We start from the raw sequence: 26,434 nt of genomic DNA, 5'->3' as shown, positions 1-26,434 counted from the left end.
AAGGGTTAACTACATTGGCTCAAAAAGTGAAAAAGTACAAGAGTGAAAATTTTCAAACGCTTTTTTGTATTGATTTTCGGACAAGAAATTTAAAAGAAATGATGCAGAAAGCTTATTTTTTGGTCTAAAAAACAATTTCTATACTCTTTTTTACAAAAAAATTGAGCTTGCCAGAAAAAAAATATTTTCACTTTTGTACTTTTTCAAAAAGTGGTGTATGTAGTTAAGCCTTATAGCCTTTTCACACCAAACCCAAAAACGCGGTTTATGGCAAAAAGTTTTCAAAAACCTGAAAAGCGTTCACACCACAAGTTTACAGGTTTTTGTTTGACGTTTATAATGTTTTGACATCCAAATGTCAAGTTTTCAGTGGGATTTATTTATTTTTGTTGTTACAATCAGCTTGAGCTCACAAAATTGATCAAATAAAATAAACTCTGACAATTTAAATACAATTTTATTTATTTGGTCGTTAAATTATGTAGTTTCATTTTAATATAGAGAGAATAATAAATTGGCCGCCTCTCAAATTCTTTAGACAAAGTTCCAACAGGAACTCCTCATCTTTGGTCCCCCACATCATTTTTTGTTTTTTTTTTGTGCTATGCCATTTTCTGTAATTAATGAAAGAAATAAAAAAACGAATTTGATTTTTATTATCAAAAAAAATTAACAAACCGCATTTGTAAAACTACTAGTTATCTTTGCCTGTCAGTTCTTTTTTTTTGTCTGCTGTCAGTTCTTTTTTTTTTTTGTGTGCTGAATTGTTGCTGAATTTCTCAAAAGGTTTGTTTGGTTATTTCGTTTGGAGTTGAATGTTTTCATTTTCAGGTTTTTGACGAGTTTAATCAAAAACTTGTGTTTTACGAAAACTTGTGGTTTATGAAAAATGTATGGAAAAACTTGTGTTTTTGATATAGGTTTTTGGGGTTTTTCGCAAAAACCGCGTTTTTGGCTTGGTGTGAAAAGGCTATTAAGCCTAGTACGCTGCTGATACGAAATGAACAAATTTGAAGTCTCCAAAGTGGGGTATTATAGCAAAAATAATGAAAATACATGATGATCATGATACATGATGAGTTATGATCACTTTGTGAGGTTTTTGTGAATGTGAAGTTTGCCATAAATGCGGGGGGGGGGGTAGAGTTTCTATAGCTCTAGAAGAGATGTTAGACTTGATGAACCTTACTAGCAATTTTCAATGCAACGCACAGTCAAAAAAATTTAAGTCAATTCCTATCTACATACTCCTACATACGCCGGTGTAGTTAAACCTTAAGTAATATTTTTATGAATTCAAACATGAACACATTTAACTCCCTCTTTATAAACGCATTTAGTTGAACACGCCTAATAAAATCTTTCAAAATCTACTACAATTTTCGAAACAAAAATATCAATATGGCAACACCCTTATATGACATCTGGCTTTGGCTTCAGGCGAAAAACCTCAATTCGCCTTGAAAAACCCACTGTGTCAAAACAAAAGTCGGCGTTCTTTTTCTTTTTTTCTACAAAAAAAATTTAATTTTATTTTATTTTAAATATATTAACCAAAGTCTGACTAAACATTTAATGTTTTTAAAACCTAAACCAACATGTCCACAACTGAATTAATTCAATCGGCTGTTCCATTGCCCGCACAAACCGAAGATGGCGTGTCTAATTGCAAAGTTGTTGGCCTCAAAAGAGAAAGACGCACCGACGAATCGGCCGAACAAGATCGAGGAACATTTTTTCGCGCTCTACAAAGTTTTCATGAATCTCGAAAGTAAGTATTTATCTTATTAAAATAGAAAATTTAATAATATTTAAATTTTGTAGCACTCCAATCACTCGTCTTCCCAAAATAAATGGCCGTGAAGTTGACCTATATGATTTGTACAATGAGGTCACTAACCGCGGCGGCTGGCTGAAGGTCAACATTCGCAATGAATGGGACGAAATGGTACAATGTCTTGGATTCCAACAGAATTGTGTTAATGCATCTGTGGCGATTAAATCGATTTACACACGTTATTTGGATAAATATGAGAAATTGCATTTCCTCGGTGAGGATCCCGACAAAATAGATGATTTGGACGATGATGGAAGACCGAAAAAATGGTCATCCAAAACGTATAATTATTCTATTCCCATGACTTATAACTACAAACAACACGATTTGAATGAAGAACAAAGAAATGCAAATCGAATGTCGGAGGATTTGTACAAAGAATCGGAATATGATAAATTGTTGCTTTCTTTGATATCTCCACTTCCGAATGAACAGGATTTTGCAATCAATGTGTGCACGCTAATGTCCAATGAGAGCAAACACACATTGAAGTTGGATCATTGTCCGAAATTGCTTGACGCTTTGCTGGCACATGCTGGAGTATTTTGTCATTGTAAGTATTCAAACCTTTTAACAACTTCACTGTCCAATGAATCATTTTCCATGTTTCCTACGTTCATGAATCATATAAGATTCAACAACGTTCTTGCTTGGAAAAAAACATCAATATCACTTCCTATGAATCACATTTGAACATAAATTATTTTTTGTACCGCGTTTACAGCGTCCATGAAGCATATGTGATTCGTTAACATTTATTTTTAATAACGGATATATTTTATACAAAAAATCAGAGAAATAATTGTAATATCCTTTTGTAGGTGTATACAGCCGCTAAATATGACTGCAGTAAAAATTGAAATATATTTAAGAAAACGCATTTTTCCTCAATGAGATTTGTTTGTATATTCTAATGAGTAAATTAATTTAAAACGAACAAGAAAATATAAAAAAATTAAGTAAGAATAAACAAGGATTACAAATTATTTGCACTTTTGTGTGCGGCGTTAAAGCATGTTAAGCAGAATGCAATACCGTCTTCACAATAAGTTCACACGGGCCCATGCCCAGGGCCCCCATTCTCAGGGGGGCCCTGAAGGAACGAAAATTTCTCTCACACATTAATTCTCAAAACATTTTTGTAGGGCAGACCATCTACCAAAAAATTTTAGTTTTTATATGTCAACCAAACAAAGCTTTTTCTACACCTATACCAACATAACCCATATGATTTTAAGGTGTTTTTTAACGCTGTTTCCAACAAAACCCACAAACAAATCAATCTGACCATCCCTGAAAAGTAATGTACCTTATTCATGTTGATCTGACACAAATATCTGAAGTGTAGTTTTTCATTGTTTTGATTTTTAATGATAATGGATATAAAAACCTTCATGCTAAATTTAAGGGTTTTTCGGTAGTAAGTTAGCAACTGTTATAATAATACGGGTTGACAGATGATATCATGTATCATAAGTGTATATATCTAATACCATCCTCTCCATTTCGCGCTTTGACCTTGAAAATCGCGAGTTGCGGACATGAGATTTTTCTAGACTTTTGAGGTATATTATAGAATGATAAAACGAAGATATTGGGCAAAAAATATTTCTATTAGCATTTATTCCTAGACGACCTGATCATTTCAATCTAATCTAAATTGAGTATTTTTATTACATGTTCTTAGAGTGTATAATCATTTTTAATGAGACCAACTTTAACAATCATCTTATATCGTTTTTGGTCAATAATCATATTTGATTCATAGGACGTGTTCATATGATATGAACACTTACTACGTCCATGAATCAAATGTAAACACAAAGTAAAACTTTTTTTTTAACAAAGCAACAAAATTATAAATGGTAAAAAAAGCATTTTGCCTCATATCTGAGTCAGTCGCAATACTTTCTACCACAAAAAAAGTTTGGACGTAGAGAAGATTTTGAATCAATTTATGTAGGGACGTAGAATATTTTTCATATTATATGATTCATGGACGTTGGAAATACGGTGCAGAAAACTTCTATGTATCAAATGTTATTCATGGGACGTAAAGAAAATGCCTGTTTTTCTGATACAAAATTATGAACGTAGCTACTTTATTTTACCAGTTTGTATAGGGACAGGGAAGTTGTTTTAAAAACGTAAAACATAACACTTTGCAAACACGAATTAATTTATTGAAAGACTTTTTTTTCGTTTTTGAACACTACTTAGGGTTTTGGATTTTTTTTATTCCAATTTTAGAGAAACTTCTTTTTTCTCAAAACCAGAGCCTACGATTTTCGTAAAAAATTCATTTTCAATTTTTAAATATTTATGTACTTTAGAACTATCTTAAGAGATAAATAAGGTTTTTTTTTTCAATCTTTGGCTCTACAAAATGTTTAAATACAGAGGTCTGAATTTTGGAACACAGAATTATAGAAAAGCAGAATAACTGAATATAAACTCCTGCTCAAAATTAACGCACACTTTTTTCTTCTTTAGTTATACCCCTTCATCTTATTTAAAATGGCTTTAAAATTATTTGTTGTATTTTTTTGTGTTTGCTTATTGTTTAGCAAGTCAGAAAAATGCTAAACTGCAACAGTATTATCAACCAAAAAAAAGATAAACCAAATTTAGCAATTCAAGGTCTGAAAACTGATATTAAAATAATTTTTGTTTTTTAAGAAAAAAAAAATTAAAAAAAATGGAAGCACGTGACAGTTCTTTCCAATAATTTTATTCAATACTTGGAATTGTCTCTTTTCTAGCGCATATGACAACTTGGAGTCATCTGTTCATTCCACGAATTAACTTTTAAAAGTTTTGTTGTAACTTTTCTTTCACTCCAGTTTTCTGGTGGAGGTGGATTTCGGCCGCAAATGCTTTTTTTTTTTCAAAATTTTCTAGACATGTTCTATTGAATTTAAATCCAGATATCTGTGTGGTCAATTCAAAGGTGACGATATTGTTAGAGCACTCTAGCATGCATTATCGTGCATCATACTGAACAGTGGACCAAACCTAGGGGTGATTGGAACTGCATGCTGTTCGAGGATATCAGTCAAGTACCTTTAGGTACTTAAAGTAGGTCTAGGAGAGCTCACTAACTCCGTACGTGTTGTAAAGCAGATTTTACTCCATGAAAATTTATGACTCATCTCTAAAAGGTTCGCGGGTTAACAGATAGACTTCAGCATACCTCTCCAAATCTTCCCCACAAGCATTTTATTGCATACATTCAATTTAAGCTCACTCCTGTCTTATTTGAGAAAATAACCACGATACTGTGAGATAAAGTAATAGCACGACTTTTCTGTAAAATAAATATGATGTGCGTTAAATTTGAGTAGGAGTGTAGAACTATGTTATACAGAATTTTTGATTCTTCTACAGAATTTTGGCCTCTTATAGAATTTTGTTTAACAAAGAGAAACGACCCATTATGTATGTTGAACAGCATTGCTCTAGTCTGTTCCAAACAGAAAATTATAACTTTTTTCTGTTTCGAACTGTTTTATGTCGATTTCCATGTGAAATAAAGATTTGTATATCAGATTCAATAGCCCTGTTCCTTTGGGAGGTGGCAAAGTACTACTAGTAGTTTACTAGCGATTTTCAATGGAACGCACTTTCAACGAATTTAATAAAAATCGTATCTACTCGGGAAGAAGAGGATGAGTAGATGATAGTACTAGATTAACCACAACATCTACTTTTAGTAGACAACCAACTCCAATAGAACAGGGCTAATAATTTCTCGTGGTGAAGATTTATTTTTATTCGTAACTGTGTGTGAGCAATTTTTTCTTATACCTAAAGAGAAACCTGGTCAAAACTTTACAACAACAAATGTTCATATAAATGTCAAATACATAAGGTCCGTTCCACACTCAGTTTGAAACTGCCGAATTTAGTTAAATTTGGTTATTTTTGGTCAGAGTCTGTTCCCAACTTCAAAAATTGTGTAGAAGAGAGCGCTCACGAGAGAGTAAAAAATTTCCCCACCCTGACAAATTTAGCCCAAAGAATTTCTTCCGGCAGAAATATGAGTTCTGTCAAATGAAAAGTTGACGTATGTCAAACAAATAAAGAAAAAAGAAAACAAATCAAATTGTAGTGATTTTTATGGCTTTAAGCATAAAATATGAAATTGTGTTGTATAATGGTGTTCAACTTGTTCCAGACTTTTTGGCAGTCTTTCGTAGTTTTATTTCCTACTGAGAGAATTCTCTCCCAACTCTCATTAATTTGACAGACTTCCTAATTTAGTGCACAAAAAGTCTGGAACAGACCTATTGGTGGGTGAAAGTGCGTGTGGAATTAGGTGTAAATCTTGGTAAAAATCGAGATCTTAAAAACTTGATCTCCGGTCAAAAAAAAAAAAAAAAAATGATTTCTTTTGGCAAATGGAATTTGAGAAAAAACTTTTCTGTTTAAACCATATCGTCTGCGGAGACCAAAATTGTTCTTACTCCAATTTTGGTTTCCTCCGACTATGTTTAATATTATATTTTTTTATTTAATGCGTTAAGGACTAACGTTAAATACTTATTATATATCTTAAAACTAGTACATTTTAAATTTACATTACATTCTCGTATTAAAAAAGATTTGTTTGAATTTTATACTTTTAAAATTATCATTAACAGAAGAGATCATAAAGTAAGACTATTTACATATGTAAAGAAAAACATAATCAATTTCTTAAAATTACCATTTACAGTAAAACCCACTTCACCTACACCCGCTTAACAGAAATTCCCATTGTAGTTATTGCTTTAAAATTTTTTCATAGAAAAATTTGCCTGATTTACAATATTGCGAGACGAGAGCGAGACGTAATTTTTTCTTGGTCATTTGAATCGTAAGCCATTTGGTAATGTTAAGATTTTTTTTGATAATTGTCTATTTTTGACAGGAAATAGAAGAATGTGTGTAAAAAAAAATAAATTATTTGGCCAAACATCAAAAAACTAGATATCAATTTTAATCTCGCAACGCTCTCGTCTCGTCCTCTCGCAATATTGCAAATCAGACATAAGTCAGACATAAATTCACTCATTTTTGTATTACACTTAAACTTTTTTTGTGAAAATTGTAGAAAAAATTTTTTTTTTTTTTGAAAGTAGCCATCCGGAGCTATCAGCAAAAACTCCATAATTCATTAACTTACCAAATACATTAGTTTGCAATGCAAACAAAAATATTGCCAGATTGGGGCGATATTATAAAAAATTCTTATTAAATTAAAAATTCTAAACAAATTTATTGACAAATTACCTTGAAAGTTCATTAATGGTATAAAACACGGTTATGTAATATACGAAAATATCAATAAATATTAGAGAGCAAGATCCCAGGGCCGCCAGACATTACTTATTTTCTCAAGAAAAAAATGTATGGAATTACGTAGTGCTATTACATACTATTAGTGTATGGATACTGGCTATCTTGTGCCGACGGCCATTTTACCAATAACAGGTGCTAAAGGTACGAAAAATACGTAGTTACTTTTCTTATTTTCTCAAGGCTGATTTTTATATATGATACTCAGGGAACTAATACATTAATTTTTGTAAGCTGCCAGACCCGTCGGATGGGCCTAACACCTTGCCAGACACGCATAATAGGAATCAGGAAAGTTAGATTTTATTATATGGGGGTCTGGGAAAAAATTTATAAAATATTTTGACTTCAGGACTCGAAAAAGTATCAAGACACGCGTCGAATACCACATTTTGCACAATCGCATCTAGAGTCATTTGGCCGCCATTTTGTTTTTTTTAATAAAAATTGCAATTTTTCACATAACTCACGTATTTTTGAATCTACAGAAAATAAAATGTATAGCAAACTTGAAGATAATTTAATTTACTACAATATATGTTAAATTACTTTTTTCGATTATACCTTCGGTTTAAGAGTTAGGGTGGTTTTTTTTGGAAACCATATTTTCGTCATATCTCATTTATTTGAGCTCTTTTGAAAATTAACTTGAAGTAAAAGTTGTAGATCTTTTTATTACCTTCAATTATTACATTAACGGTTTTTCGATTTGACAGTCCGTTTTTGATCTGTAGGAAAAAAACTTCAAAAAGGTTGCAATTTTTTAATATAGGAAAAATGTTCTAGTACAGGGTAATTTGCATAGATGTAACAACAACCTAGGCGTTTAGGTTGCACTCAGACAAGAACAAAATCGTATAACTAACACTGCCAGACCCATTCCGACAGCCATTTTTTTTGCCAGACACCTTAAAGCTTTGAAAAAAATAGTTTAGCATTTGTGCGTGTCTGGCAAGGTGTCAGGCCCATCCGATGGTCTGGCAGCTTACAAACATTTATTGAATTAGTTCCCTGAGTATCATATATAAAAATGAAGCTTGAGATATAAGTAAAGTTAAACTATTTTTTTCAAAGCTTTAAGGTGTCTGGCAAAAAAAATGGCTGTCGGAATGGGTCTGGCAGTGTTAGTTATACGATTTTGTTCTTGTCTGAGTGCAACCTACACGCCTAGGTGGTTGTTACATCTATGCAAATTACCCTGTACTAGAACATTTTTCCTATATTAAAAAATTGCAACCTTTTTGAAGTTTTTTTCCTACAGATCAAAAACGGACTGTCAAATCGAAAAACCGTTAATGTAATAATTGAAGGTAATAAAAAGATCTACAACTTTTACTTCAAGTTAATTTTCAAAAGAGCTCAAATAAATGAGATATGACGAAAATATGGTTTCAAAAAAAAACCACCCTAACTCTTAAACCGAAGGTATATTCGAAAAAAGTAATTTAACATATATTGTAGTAAATTAAATTATCTTCAAGTTTGCTATACATTTTATTTTCTGTAGATTCAAAAATACGTGAGTTATGTGAAAAATTGCAATTTTTATTAAAAAAACAAAATGGCGGCCAAATGACTCTAGATGCGATTGTGCAAAATGTGGTATTCGACGCGTGTCTTGATACTCTTTCGAGTCCTGAAGTCAAAATATTTTATAAATTTTTTCCCAGACCCCCATATAATAAAATCTAACTTTCCTGATTCCTATTATGCGTGTCTGGCAAGGTGTTAGGCCCATCCGACGGGTCTGGCAGCTTACAAAAATTAATGTATTAGTTCCCTGAGTATCATATATAAAAATCAGCCTTGAGAAAATAAGAAAAGTAACTACGTATTTTTCGTACCTTTAGCACCTGTTATTGGTAAAATGGCCGTCGGCACAAGATAGTCAGTATCCATACACTAATAGTATGTCCTAGCACTACGTAATTCCATACATTTTTTTCTTGAGAAAATAAGTAATGTCTGGCGGCCCTGGGATCTTGGACTATATCTTGTTGAAACAAAAAATATTTTCTTACCGAGAAAGTTAGAAATCAAGAAAACTGTCCTATTACAGTTACCGTGTATAACGGGGTTAGGTTAGGTTAGGTTAGGTAGAAATGGCTGTCAGGAAAACAACTGACACACTTAGACCATTTATTGGTCCGTTGTGATACCATGATTTTGTGAGGAAATTCCTCACTAATTAAACCAGTTGGAGCTTTTAATAAAGCGGTGAAGGTTGAAGATGTCAGTATTGATTAGCTCACTGGTATCTTCTAAGAAATATTTTTCCAGGTATTTTTTACGTCTACTGGAAAGGGCAGGACATGAGCAGAGAAGATGTTGGATTGTTTCTTCTTCTTCCTCATCAAGGCAACTTCTACAGAAGTCGTTAGAGATTACGCCAAGTCTTATGGCGTGTCTACCTATGAGACAGTGTCCTGTTAAGACACCTATTACAGAGCTGATATGCAATCTGCTTAGAGACAACAAATTTTTTGAACGTTTTGGATCTAGCCTAGGCCAGATCTGCTTGGTCGTTTGGCAAGTTATAATGTTTGACCATCGTATGTTTGTTGCCTCTATAGCTTCTTGCTTCAGCATGAGTTTGCACGTTGCGATTGGTATACCAATATTTGCCTTATTGGGTAAAATTGGTATTAGAGTTCCATTTCTGGCGAGTTCGTCTGCTTCACAGTTTCCCAGAATATCTCTGACCCGGCACCCAGAAAAGGTGAATGTTAAACTGTTCTGACATCTCCATGAGAGATGATCGACAGTCGCGGGCAGTAACGGAGTTTGTGGAAACCGAAGCTAACGATTTAAGGGCGGCCTGGCTATCAGAGAAGATGCGGATATCCGATGTAGATATCACGTTTTCTTTGAGCCAAGTCAGTACTTCTTTAATCGCCATTATTTCCGCTTGGAACACGCTGCAGTGATTAGGGAGACGGAAGGAGAGACTAACATTAAGTCTATCGGAGTAAACCCCGCCACCCACTCCGTCATTGGTTTTAGAACCATCTGTATAGAAATGAATTGAATCATCTCTTAGAAACTCGGCATTGTCCCATTCTGATCTATTTGGGATGGTGACTTCATAATTATTGCCGAAAACCAATTGTGGGGTGGTGTAGTCGGAGTGACTGTGGATTGATCCGAATGAATTCAGAATATTTGTGTGGCCAATAGAGTTATTGGTCCATTGAGAGATGGCTTGGAGTCGAATAGCAGTGCTCGCGGCCACCTGCTTGCTGAATATATCTATGGGTGGAAGATTGAGTAATATATCAAGAGCGGCGGAAGGTGTCGAACGGAGAGCTCCGCTGATGCACATGCAGGCTGAACGTTGGACTTTGCTTAACTTGTCTCGATATGTTACTTTTTCCAGAGCAGTCCACCAAACTGCTACCCCGTAAGTGAGAATAGGTCTGATGACTGCAGTGTATAGCCAATGAGTTATTTTAGGAGATAGTCCCCATTTATTCCCTATAGCTTTTTTGCAAGAAAAGAGTGCCACTGTGGCTTTTCTTATTCTTTCTTGTATGTTGGTTTTCCAGTTTAATTTGCTATCCAAAATAAGACCCAGGTATTTGGCTTCGCTGGCAAAATTAAGTGGAACACCATTAATAGAGGGGGGGTCTAGTTGTGGAATTTTATATTTCTTTGTAAAGAGGACAAGTTCTGTTTTTTGAGGATTTACCCCCAATCCACAGTTTGTTGCCCATTTTAGTAGCTTATTTAGAGCAGTTTGCATTAGTTCTATTATAGTATGGAGATGTTTTCCTGATATGGCAATGGCGACGTCGTCAGCGTATGCAATCACTTTGAATCCATCTACTTCTAGACCGACTAGTAGTTCATTAACCACTAAGTTCCACAGGAGTGGGGAGAGTACCCCTCCTTGTGGTGTACCTCTACTAACAGATCTTCTTGCTGAGAAATCTCCTAGAGTTGAGTTAATAATTCTGCTTTTCAGCATAAGGTCTATTAGCTCGCTCAGTGAGCTATCTACTTTAAGGTTCTTCAGTGCATTTGTGATTGCTATGTTGCTGACGTTGTTGAACGCGCCTTCAATATCAAGAAATGCAACTAAGGTGAACTCTTTATGATGGAGGGAATATTCAATAGTGCGCACTACAGTATGTAGTGCTGTTTCAACCGATTTCCCTTTACAATAAGCGTGTTGTGCTGTAGATATAAGATTGGGATCTATGACATTACGCAAGTGGATATCAATCATTCGTTCTAAGGTTTTAAGAAGGAATGATGATAGGCTGATAGGTCGGAGGTCTTTCGGATTGACATGAGAGAATTTGCCTGCTTTGGGTATAAATACAACTTTAACTTCTCTCCATAGGGCAGGGATGTGTTTCAATTTTACACATCCATTCAGAATTATCTCTAAGATGGGAATTAGAATATCTGATGCCATTTGAAGTTCGGCTGGTATTATACCATCCGGTCCAGCGGATTTGTATGGTTTGAAGGCGTTGATGGCCCACTTTAGCTTCTCTCTTGTAATCAGACCAAGATTGTTTTTTGAATTTGTGTCTGGCCCTGATGGGTCGACTCTGTTTATAATGTTTGAGCTACTTGGAAAATGAGTATCTAGTAGCAAATTGAGTGATTCTTCACAGGAGTTGGTCCAGGCCCCGTTATTTGTTTTCAAGGCACTGGGCATTAAAGGGTTTGTTGAGAGAATTTTTCTTAATCTAGAGGCTTCTGAAGAGTCTTCTATTTTTTCACAGAAATTTCTCCAAGAAGATGTTTTACATTTTCTTAGCTGTTTTTTGTAGACTTTCAGGGATTCTTTGTATAGGTCCCAGTCTGAAACGGGGTTAAAAATATAATTTTTCAAAAGTAGGACCTTATGTACCGCAGTTCTCCAATTTTCAAAAAATCTAAATCGTTAGAACAATTCGATTCAGTGGTTTGACCTAAAGTTTTTTATTATTTTTAAGTAAAAATTGAAACAGCTAAAAACTGTTATTTTCACGCATGTGCGGTGCGTAAATTTTGAAAATATATATTTTAAAATTTCAATGATAAGAAACGTCTTTTTCAAGACTTCTATTATTGATTTTTAAAATATTTTACCATACAACAAAAAAAGAGACAGCCGAATTAACGATTGTTAAGAAACTTTAGGAGGTTAAATTTTTTGTTTTTAATATTAGTTAGTATTAGTCCGGAAGAAAGGTATATTCATAGGTACTTTCAAAATATATAAAATTGATTTTTAAAATATTTTACCATACAACAAAAAAAGAGACAAGCGAATGAGCGATTGTTAAGAAACCTTTTTTTTAAATATTAGTGCTGAAGAAAGGTATGTTCATACCTCAAAAGTCGACTGATACAGATAGGAAGCAAAGAAAAGACCAATAGACCACAAAAAGGAGAATTCATTTTAAATGGTAACTACATTACGTTCTTCATAAAAAGATGGAAAATGTCTGTTAAGAGGGAATCTTACTGAAAATAATCTAATCAAAATACATTTTTCTATGGAGGTACAAAAAAAAAACAAAATAATAATTACAAAAGAGGTTGAAAAATCATTAATGAAATGTATGTCGCGTATGTTTTGTGAATCAGGACCTAGATATACATATGTAGGTGTGCTGTAATGAAATATTAAGGTTTTAATAAAAGCCAACATTACGATGATGGTGATAGAGGATCCAAAATACCTCTTACAATTTTGATTAAACTTTGTACACGAAATATTTAAAGTAATTTCATTTCAATTTTAAACTTTAATATTCGCGGTTTATACACATTTTAATTAAGTATTTTTACGGACCTACCGCGATAATTACAACTTTTTTCATATATTATATGAACATTTTATTTCAATTTCAATTTCAGTTTTGGTTTTTTTTTTTTTTTAAGTTGATTAATGAAAAATTGGTATTGCCGTTTCTTTGGGAAATTGATATATTTAAGATGTTCGCCTATATCGTTAATAGTTTAAATATTTTCGTCAAATATATTATATCATCTTTTTCTTCAAGATACCATGCGTGAACTTTTCCAAGAGCTATACACTAATGTAAGAAAGCATTCGCTGCAAACATTCTGGAAGGATCTACTCTACGATAAGCCACAAATTCTAGAACTCTCTTTCGACGATTATACAAGTGAAAAAGACATGGAAGATTGTGAATCAGATAGTCCAACAAATGTTAAAACCTTTCAAGATGGTTTAAATGCCGATACAGAAGATGTATACATGCGTTCTCTGGATTTTCTTTCCTTAGGCCCTGGACTTGGCACTCAGGAATACATTGGTCAGCGTGTTCATCAAGTTTCATCGATCATAAGAAATCTAAGTTTTTACGAAGAAAACACAAATGTGTTGGCAAAAAATCGAACATTTGTAAGATTTCTAGTTATGGGTGCTAACATTCGTTGGGGAAATCTTCATCATATGGTATTGGATATGTTTGGAAATATCGCTTTGGAATTAGATTTATTAGATCCAACAAATGATGAGCTGACACGTTGTTTGATGTCGACAATTTGTGAGGGAATTGAATCTTCAGATCGTGGAGTTATCATAAGTTGTTTGGAAGTGTTGTATAAAATTTGCCAACAAGATAGCAATGAAGATCACATTCACAAGTGTCTCGATCAAAAGTTTTATGATACTTTGTGTTTATATTTATCATTGAATGATATAATGTTGTTGCTGTACACTTTGGAAGCGATTTATGCACTCAGTTCGTTGGGACATAAGTCATGCAATTCACTGGTCCAGGTTAAAGGTGTCATTAATTCCCTAATGTCACTGATTACAGTTGAGGTAAGGAGCTTTTAACCGATTATGAAGAAATATGACTATTTTTAAAATTAAAGGCACAATCTTATGGGCCCGATGGATGTATTCTAATGCGAGTTGTCGAAACAGTTCCAGGCAATATGCTGCCCATGGTTGCCCAAAATATAGCTAACATTGCAAATTTACAAAACGTTATCCAAACAACTCAGCCACAACCACAACAACCTGAAACAACTTCACTTGGTCGAGGTAAATAAAGTAAAATAGAATTTTTGTTTTAATTATATTGTTTACTAATTTGTGCTTGAAATTCAAAAATAGCTTCCCCAGCACCAGTTCGGCCACTTCAGGAAGCTACCCCAACACAGAGAACAAACTCTCCCATTCCTACAACTGTAAATCGAACAATCATATAATATTCAACTTCTCCACCTTAAATAAATATTTTTAATCTTTCAGCAAGATCATGAAAACTTTGCATTGTCTTGGCTAAGTGCTACCTTCGAACCAACACCCTCACCTGATAGCCGAGTTGAACAACAAGAACTCTATCGCATGTATTTGTCGGCTATTCAAAAATGTGGTCGACGTGGAATCGTATCACACACTCAATTCCCCCGAATGGTTCGTACTATTTTTGGAGGTCAAGTTGTTCCAAATTATAATAAAAAAGTTGAGAATCCCGAAGGCACCAAAGTCTATTATGTTTGTATTCGACTTCGTGCAAATCCATTGCCGATTCAAATGAAAGTCTCATCATCACCAAAAGGTTTTAAAGATGGAAAACAAAAGCTTGAACCGGGTTCAATTAAGAAGACAAAGAAAAAAGTTCGATTACAAGAACAATTGAGACAAGAACAATTGCAAAAACAGGTTATTTCACCTTCACCAATGAGTCCTGTCAATGTTCAAAAGCCAACACAAATTATAAGCACACCAGTAAATCAACAAAATATCGTTAAAGTTGAATCGAATGTGCAGATTCAACCGCCCCAGCAGCCTCAACCCACTCAGCAGTATCAAATTATTGCACAACCTCCTCCAAAAGTTGAACAACAAGTAGTTAGTACTCCAATAAAATTGCCACCATTAACACAAACATCAAAAATAGTAAGATGATTGTTTTATTACTTGTTTTGGATTTTTCTAAAGTTGGTTCATTTTTTTAGTCAAACCCCAACCAACCTCAAATCATAGGAAATGTTCTTCTAACTCCTCAAACAACTCTAGTTCAACAAACTGCCAAACCAATTCAAATTACAACTATTGCTGAGCAACCCCAAGTCGCTATTCAACATCATATTGCACCTCAGACTCAGGGTCAATCGCAGCTACAAATTCAAACAACTCAATCACAACAACAAATACAAATTCCAATATCTTCATCAGCATCATCAACAACAACTGCATCATCGAATGGTGGTAATGGTGGTACACAAGCACAACCATCTTCGTCGTTAGTTAAAAGCCTATTGGCAAATAAGGTAACATCTTCCCCCACAGCTACAGCTATTACTACTACCAATACTACTTCTGCTACTACCAATGCCAATATCCCTGCTGCTGTTGTAATCGATACAAATAATGCGAGTGCAGCTCTAAGTACTCCTCAAAGTTGTTTGATTACCCAAAGTGTTAATTTGCATCAGGTAACACCTTTTCTTGTTGTTGTATTGTAGATTTTTTGTTTTTTAATACTAAACTATTTTGTAGTTATTAAGTTCCCTATTTAATTGTATTTGTTTTATTTTTTCATACTAACTGCATCATACATTAGTTTGCTTTAATCATAAATTGTGTAAAAAAGAATCTGCCTATCATACGAGTGAAGCATTTTGTTTTAATCTTGTATTAGTAAGTGGTTTGACTGTCTAAACAGGAAACTTAAGTATGGAGAGATATGAAGTTTTTAACTTTGAGATTTATTTAAATTGTTTACTTAAGATAAACTAATCCTTTCTCTAGATATCTTTTTGCAATTGGACATAAGTTGAAGTATCCATTTGTCCATGCCACTTAAGATGCATTTTCCTCTCCCACATTATCCGTTCCACATTCCACAAATTTTAGCCGCATTATTATTAGCTTCTTAACGAAGTTCATGAGCTTTTAAAATTCACTCTCTACCGACCGATGTACTGATGTAGAATCTGCTTCTCTCTCTCTCTCTTTCTTTTTCTCTTATTTAAATACTCTCAAAGCTCGCCTGCGAGTTTCAATTGCGCTCAATATACATGCCTCTATACATATATAAAGTAAAAAAGTTTGAACTTGTATTACGATTTAAAAAAATAAATAAAAAGTCCACAATTTTGTCTATTTGTCTGTGTAAGCACAACTGGCTGCAGATGGGTCAATTTTCTTCAAACTTGGTAGATATGTTGTACCTAGCGTGATTTGGAGGCGTTTTTGAAATGATATTAGTTTTTTTTTAGATTTCCTAGAAGCGCTTTTGGAATTTTATCTTTAAAATTAAAGATTAACCCATTATGATTTAACTCTGCATTGAAAAATGTAGAACGAAGATTACTTATTTTGTACATAAATCATTTTCTAACCACTAACGTAAAGACGAAAAATATCTGAAGTATAAACATATTTTGCGCTAACACACCACAAAATATTTTCAGATTTGACTCACCCCAACTCCTATTAAACAAATCTTACAGGAAAGATCTAAGAGGTTCTGGGAAGCATCTTATGCTTTCTTAATATTTCTTAGAATAAATAAGATGTATGTACGAAAATAGCAAACTACTGCAAATGATGCTAGTGATTTAACGTCCAGAGTTCGTTGGCCAAGAGTTTGCAGTACTGGAAGATGTTGTGCCAGCCGTTTTATTATATAATACGTTATATAAATGCATTTCTATTTTTTGAATATTTTAAAATCAACATTATGTTGTTTTTAATGTGTTTTTACAGAAATTGCAAAAAGAAATATGATCAAAAAAGGAAGAATTTATAAACACAAGTTTTTTTTCAATATTTAGTGGTATTTGATTAGAATACAACATTCCAATATTCTTCAAAGCACACAACAATTCCTGCAGAGAATCTTTGCGCTCACGTAAAATAGAAACTCATACCGCTGCAATTTGCAGACTGCCCAATGCTTGAATGATATGCAGAGATTTCTTATTTGATTGCTGATTATGCCCCTTTTACAAACAGTTTCCATTTACCCTTCGAAGCTGAAGGGTTGGATTAAAATAAACCTATATAATCTCTTTTCGATTGTGATTCAAAATGGAACATGCACATTCAAGAGAAAATAAGAAACCATTTTACTATTTATTTGTTGATGAAAAGTTTAACATTATTAGAGTAAGATTTTTTTTAAATATCTTTTATAATTTGGTGTTGTTTGTATAATACTTTATTACGTTCTTGAGGAAATTCTGCCGGGGTCAACTTGTGTTCACAAAATGAGAAAAAGTCTCCCAAATTAAAGCCACAGACAATCCCTTTTTTTGGTGAATACGAATTAGGGATAAAGGATGCGAATCTGAAAAACCGATGCAACGAAAAAGTTGTTAGAATATTAATTTGTTTTATTCACTTTGCTTTTTAATACTATAATTTTTAATTTTATTTAAATTTTATCTTTAATAATAATTTCAATTTGTTTATATTCAAATATTTATTTAAATAAAATTTTCCTCACTCGATTTCGAACTATCAAACAATAAACATCGTTTTGCTATAACAACAGGTTATGGGCCCAGGCATCTAATTGGGTTATATAAGTTTTTATTGTTTTTTCAAATTTTCAAATCGAGTCCAAAGAAGATTTTGTTCATTGAAGCGAATATGGAAAATATTTTGCAAAAAGTAAAGCCTTTCGATGGAACGAATTTCTCAAATTGGAAATATCGACTTCAAAATTTTACTAGAAGAAAAATCTCTGGAAAAATTGTTTTCAACTAAAGAATCCTCCCTTCTTCAACAAAAGTGTGTATATGTTGTGATAATTGTATATCCAAACTTTGCGCACAATCCTGAAGGAGAAATTGATGCGCTATTTCGTCAAATGGCGGTTGTTAAGGGGGGAAATCCCTCCGGACGACACCTTTTTCAATATTTTTTTATGAAAAACTGAAAGCACTTATTGAAATTTGGAAAAAGACAAGATATTACTGACATTATTAAGTATTGAAAAATTTTTTTTTTGAAATGAAAAAATAACAAAATGACGGCTCTGGAGCCTTTCAAAGTTGACGCCTCTAGTTTACGCCGTGCAATGCACAGGTCCAGGAAATCATCTTAAATCAAAAAGGAAATTTTTTTCCGTTAGATGATTTTAGTACGCATTGCATGAACCTAAATTTATTTTTTTTAAATGAAAAATAAAAATTAGAAATCAAAAAAACGAAAAAAACTTCTTTTTTTTTACAAAGAAGTAGTTAAAAAAAATATTTACTGTACAAATTTTATTCAACTTTTAGGTTAATGTTGTGGCCAATAAGTTAAGGAGTAATTTGCTTCAAATTTCAAGTCGATAGCTTCATTAGTTTTTGAGTTACATTGCACTGCGCGGAAAAATACTAGTTTCGAAAAAAATGCGTTTAAAGTTTTCGTTTTCGTACTATGGTAGGTTCGGAGCGCATTGGTTTCGGGACTATCTAGGCACTTTTGAGGCTTTATTTAAGGCTAAGACCACTGAAAATAGTTTCTTCGGTTGATAAATAAATTTATTACGCAAAAAAAAAAAAATGCAAAAATAAAAAATTCCAGAGGGATTTCCCCCCTTAAGCCTCAATTTTTGGCGTGGAACATAAGTCAGTGGACCATCAATGAACCTGATGGTTAATAGTCGTTTTTATCATAGTTTTTGTTTATAAAACCTAATTTTTTCTATTGAAAGGAATTACTTAAACAATTTTTTAATTAATTTCTTATTTAGTTTCGATATAATTTTAACATTCTTCCACAAAAAACATCGGATTAATATGAAATTAAGACCGAAGTCATTTTGATAATCACTTTTCATGAAACAAAAGTGTCGTTTTTGATTAACAACAATCAATTATACTATTTTTTGGTATTGAAAACTATTTGTAAGTTTCCTCTTGTTAGACCTTCTAAAAATAGTAACTTTTTGCTTCATATATTTTTTAACAATTTATAACTTACTAGAATTTGTGTTAAACGATTAAAAATATAGTTTAAAAATTCTCGTCAGTGGTATCCTTACTAACAGCCCGTGATCCCGAATGCCACATTTGCATTAGACTGCGTTTGTAGTTTTTTTTTTTTAACTAAATAACACAATTACTCTTATCTAACAAAAAAAAACTTAAATAACTCCCCTGGGATATCGGGTTACAGTACTATGCAGAAAGGAACGGTAAACCTCAACACAAAACAAAATCATCTAATTTATTAAGTTCATTACACATTTTACCATGTACATTTTTATTTCAAACAGGTGAAAGATTTTAATTTAATTTTATACCAAAACAAATTGTTTAGCACGTAAAACAACTGCTTTTATTTTTGAACTAAAAAAAATAACGATAAATTATTGTAGGTTGCTCAACGTCAACAAAAACAAAAGGAACTTGCTGCCCAACAACAGCAACAACAACAAAGTTCCCCAATGAAAATGGCCAGCACATCACTCAGTGCTGTTGTTAACAATCCAATGATGCACACAACACCAATCAAAGTTGGTCAAACTACCATTAAACCTTTGAATAACAATGGAAATGATAAGAAGACAACTATCATTAGTAGTGAGAATTCGGACAATTCCAATTGGGATCCAATTCCACCGTTGGCTCCTCTTAGTTCTGGCACATTGATCCGTTCAAATGTTATCATACAACAGCAGCAAATTCTGTCGGCAAATGATGATTCAAGTTCAGCTTCTATGGCTTCCAGTGTTATAAGTTCATCTCAGATTGAAGGTGACGGTTCATTTGCTAGCTTTGAAGGTCTACTGATGTCCAAGTCGAATAAAATTGTTAGTACCTTTGGTATTGATGACGACAGCTCTAAAGATTCACTGAGTCGAGGTTCTAAAGACAGTGTGAGGATTGTGGGTGCCAATCAAATGCTTGTTGATTTGTTGGACAAAAAGGCTTTGGATCCACCTATTAGTGGAAAACGTAAACTCGATGACGATTCCGAAGAATCGCAGGAAAAGAAAATTCTTCTCGAAATCGAACCAAAAGTAACTGCCTCCAAAAATGCAGCTAATTTATATGCAGAAATGGCAGCATCCATTCTAGAAGATGAAGATTTAGAAGAAGAAACATCAGCGCCACCACCGCAACAGCCAACTGTTATTCAACAGACAAAGTTGGCAATCCAACAACAACCAGAGCCACAAAATCAGTTAATTTCTGTGCCGGTTAATATGCAGCGCCAACTCATAATGAATCCCAATAATCCTCATCAGATGATTCTGTCGCAAGGTCCTCAACAAACAAACCTTCCAACAGCTACGGCTACAATTAAAACCGACCAAGGTCTCCAAACTGTCAATTGCATCTTGCAAAAGAATGCAATGGGTCAACAGATCCTTCAGCCAGTGATGCCACAGCAGCAACAACCACAACAACAAACACAGTATGTACTCGCTACCAATCCTCAAGGGCAGACCTATCTTGTGGCTCAGCAAACAACTCAGCCCCAACAACAGACTCAGCGTTTGTTGGTCACTCAAACGCCACAACAACAAGCTGCCGGTACAAAAACCATCATCATTCTCCAGCAACAAGGTCAACCTGTTGGTCAACAGCAGATGATTACCACATCTCAGCCTCAAAAGGTAATCATGACAACGGCACAGGGTCAGCAGATGATTGTTACTCAAATGCCACGTCCAGTGCAACACCAGATCTATATGAATACTGGCGGAACCAATGTCATTCAAACTGGCCCAATGCCCGTCCAGCAACAAATGATACAAAAACAGATTCAAACTCAGCCTGGAAATGCTAATATACTCTCTCAGCTTTCACATATCCCAGCTACAATTAAAATTCATCAGTCTTCAGTTCCTCAGTCTTCTACAACAACATCAGCAACCACCACATCGTTGCCACGTCTTGGGAAATCCGTCTCCATTGTTCAACAACAGGGCATTCCCCCACCACAGACGCAAGTAACTCCAGCTGTAATGCAAGCGCAGATTGTTCAGCATACAGGAACTCCAGGTGGAACAGAAAAACGACAAGTTATCATTTCAAGTGGCAGAACAATCGAATATGCCGATTCTTCAACGCAACAGGGGCCTCAGATGGTCCGAATGATACAACCGGCCCCGGCAAAACCTCAACCACAAAAAGTATCTTCGGTACAAATTCAGAAACCCAATATTCGACCAGCTTTGCAGGTTCAACAGCAATTAGTTTCAACAACTCCAGCAGTGACACCAGTGAAAATTCCAACTCCACCACCTGCTCCACCTGCACTTGTGCCAATTTCAAACCCATCATCCATTCCAACTCCAGCACCACCAACTACTCCCAAGTTAAATGCACCTGCCAAAGTCAAACTTGAGATAAAGACCGAAATAAAAACGGAAATTAAAACCGAGATAAAAGTTGAACCGAAGGTGGAAAAGATGGACGAAGATCCACCTATCGATCCGAATTGGCTTTTCGTATGTGATTGGCGCAATTGTGCCAGAAAGAAGTTCAAATCTATTTCGGATTTACATCATCATGCTTGTTTGGTTCATTGCCCGGAGCATTTAGATGTTGGTGCAGAAATCTTTTGCCAATGGGGCACAGGACCGGGATTATGTGATGGTATTCCACGCAAACGATTCTCATTGATGACTCATATTCTAGATAGACATTTGACTTTAGAGGTTGGATTTTACATCTCTCTCTTATTTTAAGCCAAGTTTTAATTTCTTGTATTTTAATTTTTTTTAGAGTCTTAGAGGAGGAGTTCAACGGCGTCTAGCCAATGGTGCACATGCCACTAACACTGGGCAGCCAGTTACAATAATTAAAAATTTAGCTGCAGCTGCTGCTGCACAACAACAACAAGCTGCAGAGAGTACACGGGGAACAGCGTCACCAGCTCTCTCAACATCATCGAATGGTTCAATGCCATCGACAGGAAGCGCTGCTTTGCATGCAATAAAAAGGCACGCATCCGATTTCATCAATCCCAAAGAGCTTATGGTGAGTGTAAAGAGATGTTATTTGATTTTATCGTTAGTTTATTTTTAAATTAATTTCTTTAGAATGTTAGCGATGTATTGCACTTTAATTTGGGTGTATTTTAGATAAAATTTAATCCAAATTATGTATTATAGTAGTTGATGGTTGTTTTTTTTTTTTTTAGTAAACTCTTAATTTCACTGCACGATATTTCTTTTTTTCACTATTAATCTCTACAAAATATTGCATGTAGCTGTACTAAAAATTATATTCAAGGAATTGCAAGGTTGTTTTCCAGAAATATCAACAAAGTAGTTTTCACATTGATGCCTTTCAATTGTAATTGAAATTGCAACGATTATAAATTGTAAATAGAAGTAGAAAAATGTATATTATTTTAATTCTATTGTCAACCAACAGCTTAAAAAAAAAGTTTTCGATCTCTCACTCTTCTTCAGCAGTCAAAAAATTATATATGAAAAGTGATATCAGTCGCAATTATTTCTAGTCAACTCTGCCCGGTTTCCTGAGTTATAAAATAAATTCTTTTTCTATCACGTTGTCTAGCTGAGTTACATTCCTGGATCGTGTATCGATGTCTACTAGCTTCACGTGTCCTAACCCTGTTCTCTATCTTTCTGACCAGTTCTATGTCGCTCTTTTTTACTTGGTTCATTAGAGAGGTTTTATAGCCCCTGTATTTGTCGCAATTCATAACTTCGCCGTTTTGATCGAGACAGGCTTCTATTCTAGACTGGTATATAAAACAAAAAACTTTGTATGCCTCCGTAGATCCTGATAAAGGCACGATTTATTAATCGCTAAGCCGTAAGGCTTAATTGATATTTCCCGGGTTGTAATGCAATGAAAATAATTGAGTTTATATCAACTCCTGCCAGGCCAGTTAAGAGCCGTTTTAGAGGTTGGATACCAAATTAGAACTTATTAATTCTCAAGAGTGCCCTGATTAAAAAAATGCGGTTAAACCTATGCAAAACTGAAAAAAACTGTTTTTTAACTATGAAAATCTCAGAGGTATTTTTTTTTACTCAAATTGCTTACGGCAAATGCCATAAATGAACAAAAAAAAAAAAACAACCCAAATCCGTTGAAATAGTCCCCTAAGCACTTTACTTGTGCAGAATGCTTCACTGATAGAATTTTCGTTTGTTAACTTTTCTATAGCTTCCCTCAATAGACCCGACCATTTTTTTTCATCTTGTCCCTTATTGGGTGAAGATTTTAAGCTCCCACATTAGTTCTGGTTCTTGCCTGCAGCATGGATTAATAGGCCTATTTTTGGCTTGATGAACTTAATTGGGGGGCCCAAGTGTTCCCCAATAAAATCGAGTACACCCGAGGCTGTTTGTGAACTGGTTTTCCACATGTGGTCATTTCTAAAAAGTGCTCCGAAAAGTCAACTGTGCCAAGCTTACTGATGCTTAAACCCGTTGATGTAGTTCTTATGTAATTGATGTAATTGTAGATGTTGTAGCTCTGAAAGAGGACCCAGGACGAACGACTGGTGTCAATCGCGAGATGAATAATTTCGTCGAATGTTGGTGATCTGAACTGGAGTTCGTTGAGTAATGCTACGTTTCTCGAGATTTATTCTAAATCTACTTAGCTACATCTCAGATTAAGGGTAGGTGGAAACATAGTATAACATTCACCGTCCGTCCATAACATTCACAAAGGGAATGTTTTGAAAATCGAGTGCTTCAAATTGGAACTTTTCGACCTCTGCAAAATCGATCTGCGTAAGGCCGTCTATTTCTGCTGCTTTCCGATCGGAAACGATTTGTTTTTTAGCATTTCCTTAATTGACTTGCATATCATGTTGGAAAATAAATTTGATCAGCCTACGGGGTCTCATTTTTTCAAAAAAAAAACGAACGAATGCAATGAATGAAAAAAGTTAAATCAGCCTTGGAGGAATTAGTGTCAAGCACTTTATGTTCTAAACTCTTACTAAAACCGTTTTTTTTTTTTTTATTTGAAAAACCGATACAACCAAGAAATATTTGTTCGATTCTTAACCACCCCATTGTGGTCACCATTTCATCAAAAATTTTAGGCGATGAATTCACTGTCCTATTTCACAGCACACAGTTCTGTGGTCCTATTGTTCTCCGAGTTTAAACTAGGAACTTGAGTTATTTTGATTTCCAGTGTGATTTAAAGCATGACGTCGTTAACTTGTTTTTCTTGATATTTAAAAAAATTGTTAACTTCTTTCTTAATATTATAATTCAAATTTAAACAACAAAAAAAAAAAAATAACCAACAAAATTAATTAAAATACTTTCGAGTAGAATCCCGACTTTGAAAATTTACTTAGCATAGAAACTACCGCAAATACTACTGTTGCTTCGTCTAACATAATTCCAATGCATCCTGCTTCAAAATCTGCTTGTTCTACTACTACTTCTACTGACATCGGTATGGATACTTATTCAATGCAAAGTAGTTCACATTCAATGATGCCCGATGGTGTAAGTAATTGTTATGTCCATGTCCATTATTATATAGTATACAAATTTATATAATTGTGCTTTTTAAATGGTTTAGTGGGAAATATTTAATCATTATCACACACAAAATATCCATTAGTAAATATTTATTTATTGATTTTTGTTTTTTTATTTAATTTAATTTTTTCTTTATTCTATTTTGATTTTAATATTTTATTTTAAATTCAGGACGAAAATGAGGGTCCAGTAACTAAAAGTATTCGTTTAACGGCTGCATTGATCTTAAGAAATTTAGTTACATACACTCCAGCAGCTAAAAGGTTTGTATACATTTTTGATTGTTTAAATTAAATTATAAAAAAAAATTGAAAATATTTGTCTTTTACAGAACACTTCGTCAGTATGAACCACATTTGGCAAGCGTTGCTCTAAGCAATGTTGAATCCAGTGGAACTATTTCTCAGATTTTATTCGAATTAAATAACTGATATGAAGAGAAGAGCAAGGAGGATATTTTTATGAAGAAAGTTGAATAGATTATTTTGTATTGCATACATTTGAGTGTTATCAATAATTATTACATGCATTGCATATATATATGTTTATTTTTAAAAAAAGATATACTTTGAAAAATAAATTACATTTTGAATTAAGTTTTTCCTTAAAGTAAACTATTTTAGTTTGTCTTTTTTTTTTTTTTTTTGTTTGTCTGTGGGGTTTGTTTCATTGAACAAACATAAAGAAGCATTGCCACCCGCTTAAAAGAACGATAAGCGAAAACCAGCGAGAAAAATTGAAAATTTGCCAGCACTTATTGAACAATACAGATGAACACCACTGGATATACTTCGACTAAGCAAAAGTGTTAGCCCAAGAAACGTACTACAATCCACGGTTGGTACGAGAGGCCATTTTAAGCTTTCTCGTTTATGGGTTTTATCAACACCTCACGGTCATTGTTTGCTCCCAACAACCTGCACCTGAATATCAATGGAACAATCTATGAACCACTACAACATGCGTAGCCGATAACATTATAGAAGTTTAACGGTGACCACTCTCATTATCATTTTTTGATGCAAAACGTTCGGGGTGAGTTCAGAAGTAGTCTTTGATTTGAAATCGGAATATATAATCAAATATGTCTATAAACAATCGCGAAAGTCTTAAAAGTTGTAATAGCATGGGTTTTTGATTATTGAACAATAAATTTTAAATTTCAGCCGGTTCGTTTTTTTAAATTTCAAGGTAATACAGTCAAATAAGGTGAAAAAACCGGTAAACCTTGGAATGAATGCTAATAGAAATTGTTTTGCTCAATACCTTCGTTTTGGCATTCTATAACATACCTAAAAAGTCTAGAAAAATCTCATGTCCGCAAGTCGCGATTTTCAAGGTCAAAGCGCAATTGGAGATTTTCAAAATTAACAAAAATAGACGATGGTAACAGTTGCAATCTTACTACCGAAAAACCCTTAAAAGTTATGGTAGAGGAACCAAATTTTGCATGAGGGTTTTCATATCCATTATCATTAAGAATCAAAGAATCCCTTTTAATGTTTCCCCTGTTTCAAACATGAGAGCGAAAATGAAAATAAATTGCTATGGAGATTCTTGATCGCACAAACAAATTCGGAGGAAAGTAGGTAGGGCTTTTAAGGAGATACCGAAGTTTGAAGTATGTTTTGAAGTATGTATTTTTATGCCAAGGAATGCAACTATGTAGCTATTTCGTCAGAGCGTTGCTTATAAAAATAAATATAGAACAACTGTTTAATGTTTAATCTTTATTTGAAATTAACTTAATTTGCTTTTGAAATTTTTTTTAACTATTTTGTATTATCCTTATGAATATATAAGCCGTGTTTTATTGGTACTCAGTATT

The 26,434-nt window shown here is 33.8% G+C and overlaps 1 protein-coding gene across 4 annotated transcripts; it reads left to right on the top strand.

The window, feature by feature from the left end:
- The first annotated feature begins 1,456 nt into the window (after nucleotides 1-1,456).
- On the top strand, nucleotides 1,457-25,220 carry LOC129918527 (AT-rich interactive domain-containing protein 2). Of its 4 annotated transcripts, none has more exons than XM_055999134.1 (12): nucleotides 1,457-1,771; nucleotides 1,825-2,390; nucleotides 13,183-13,973; nucleotides 14,027-14,198; nucleotides 14,271-14,344; nucleotides 14,409-15,059; nucleotides 15,119-15,433; nucleotides 19,483-21,774; nucleotides 21,842-22,096; nucleotides 24,391-24,570; nucleotides 24,778-24,869; nucleotides 24,938-25,220. In XM_055999134.1, the coding sequence occupies exons 1-12, from the start codon at nucleotides 1,599-1,601 to the stop codon at nucleotides 25,035-25,037; spliced, it is 5,661 nt and encodes a 1,886-aa protein (XP_055855109.1). In that variant the 5' UTR covers nucleotides 1,457-1,598; the 3' UTR covers nucleotides 25,038-25,220. The 4 variants fall into 4 exon arrangements, with proteins under 4 accessions (XP_055855109.1, XP_055855101.1, XP_055855125.1 ...); XM_055999126.1 differs by having other exon boundaries at nucleotides 15,119-15,598; XM_055999150.1 differs by lacking the exon at nucleotides 24,391-24,570.
- Nucleotides 25,221-26,434: the final 1,214 nt, after the last annotated feature.

The sequence above is a fragment of the Episyrphus balteatus genome, chromosome 1, assembly GCF_945859705.1.
Source record: "Episyrphus balteatus chromosome 1, idEpiBalt1.1, whole genome shotgun sequence".
NCBI lineage: Eukaryota > Metazoa > Arthropoda > Insecta > Diptera > Syrphidae > Episyrphus > Episyrphus balteatus.
Note: the sequence above shows the minus strand (reverse complement) of the source record. Positions and strands in the feature narration are given on the sequence as shown.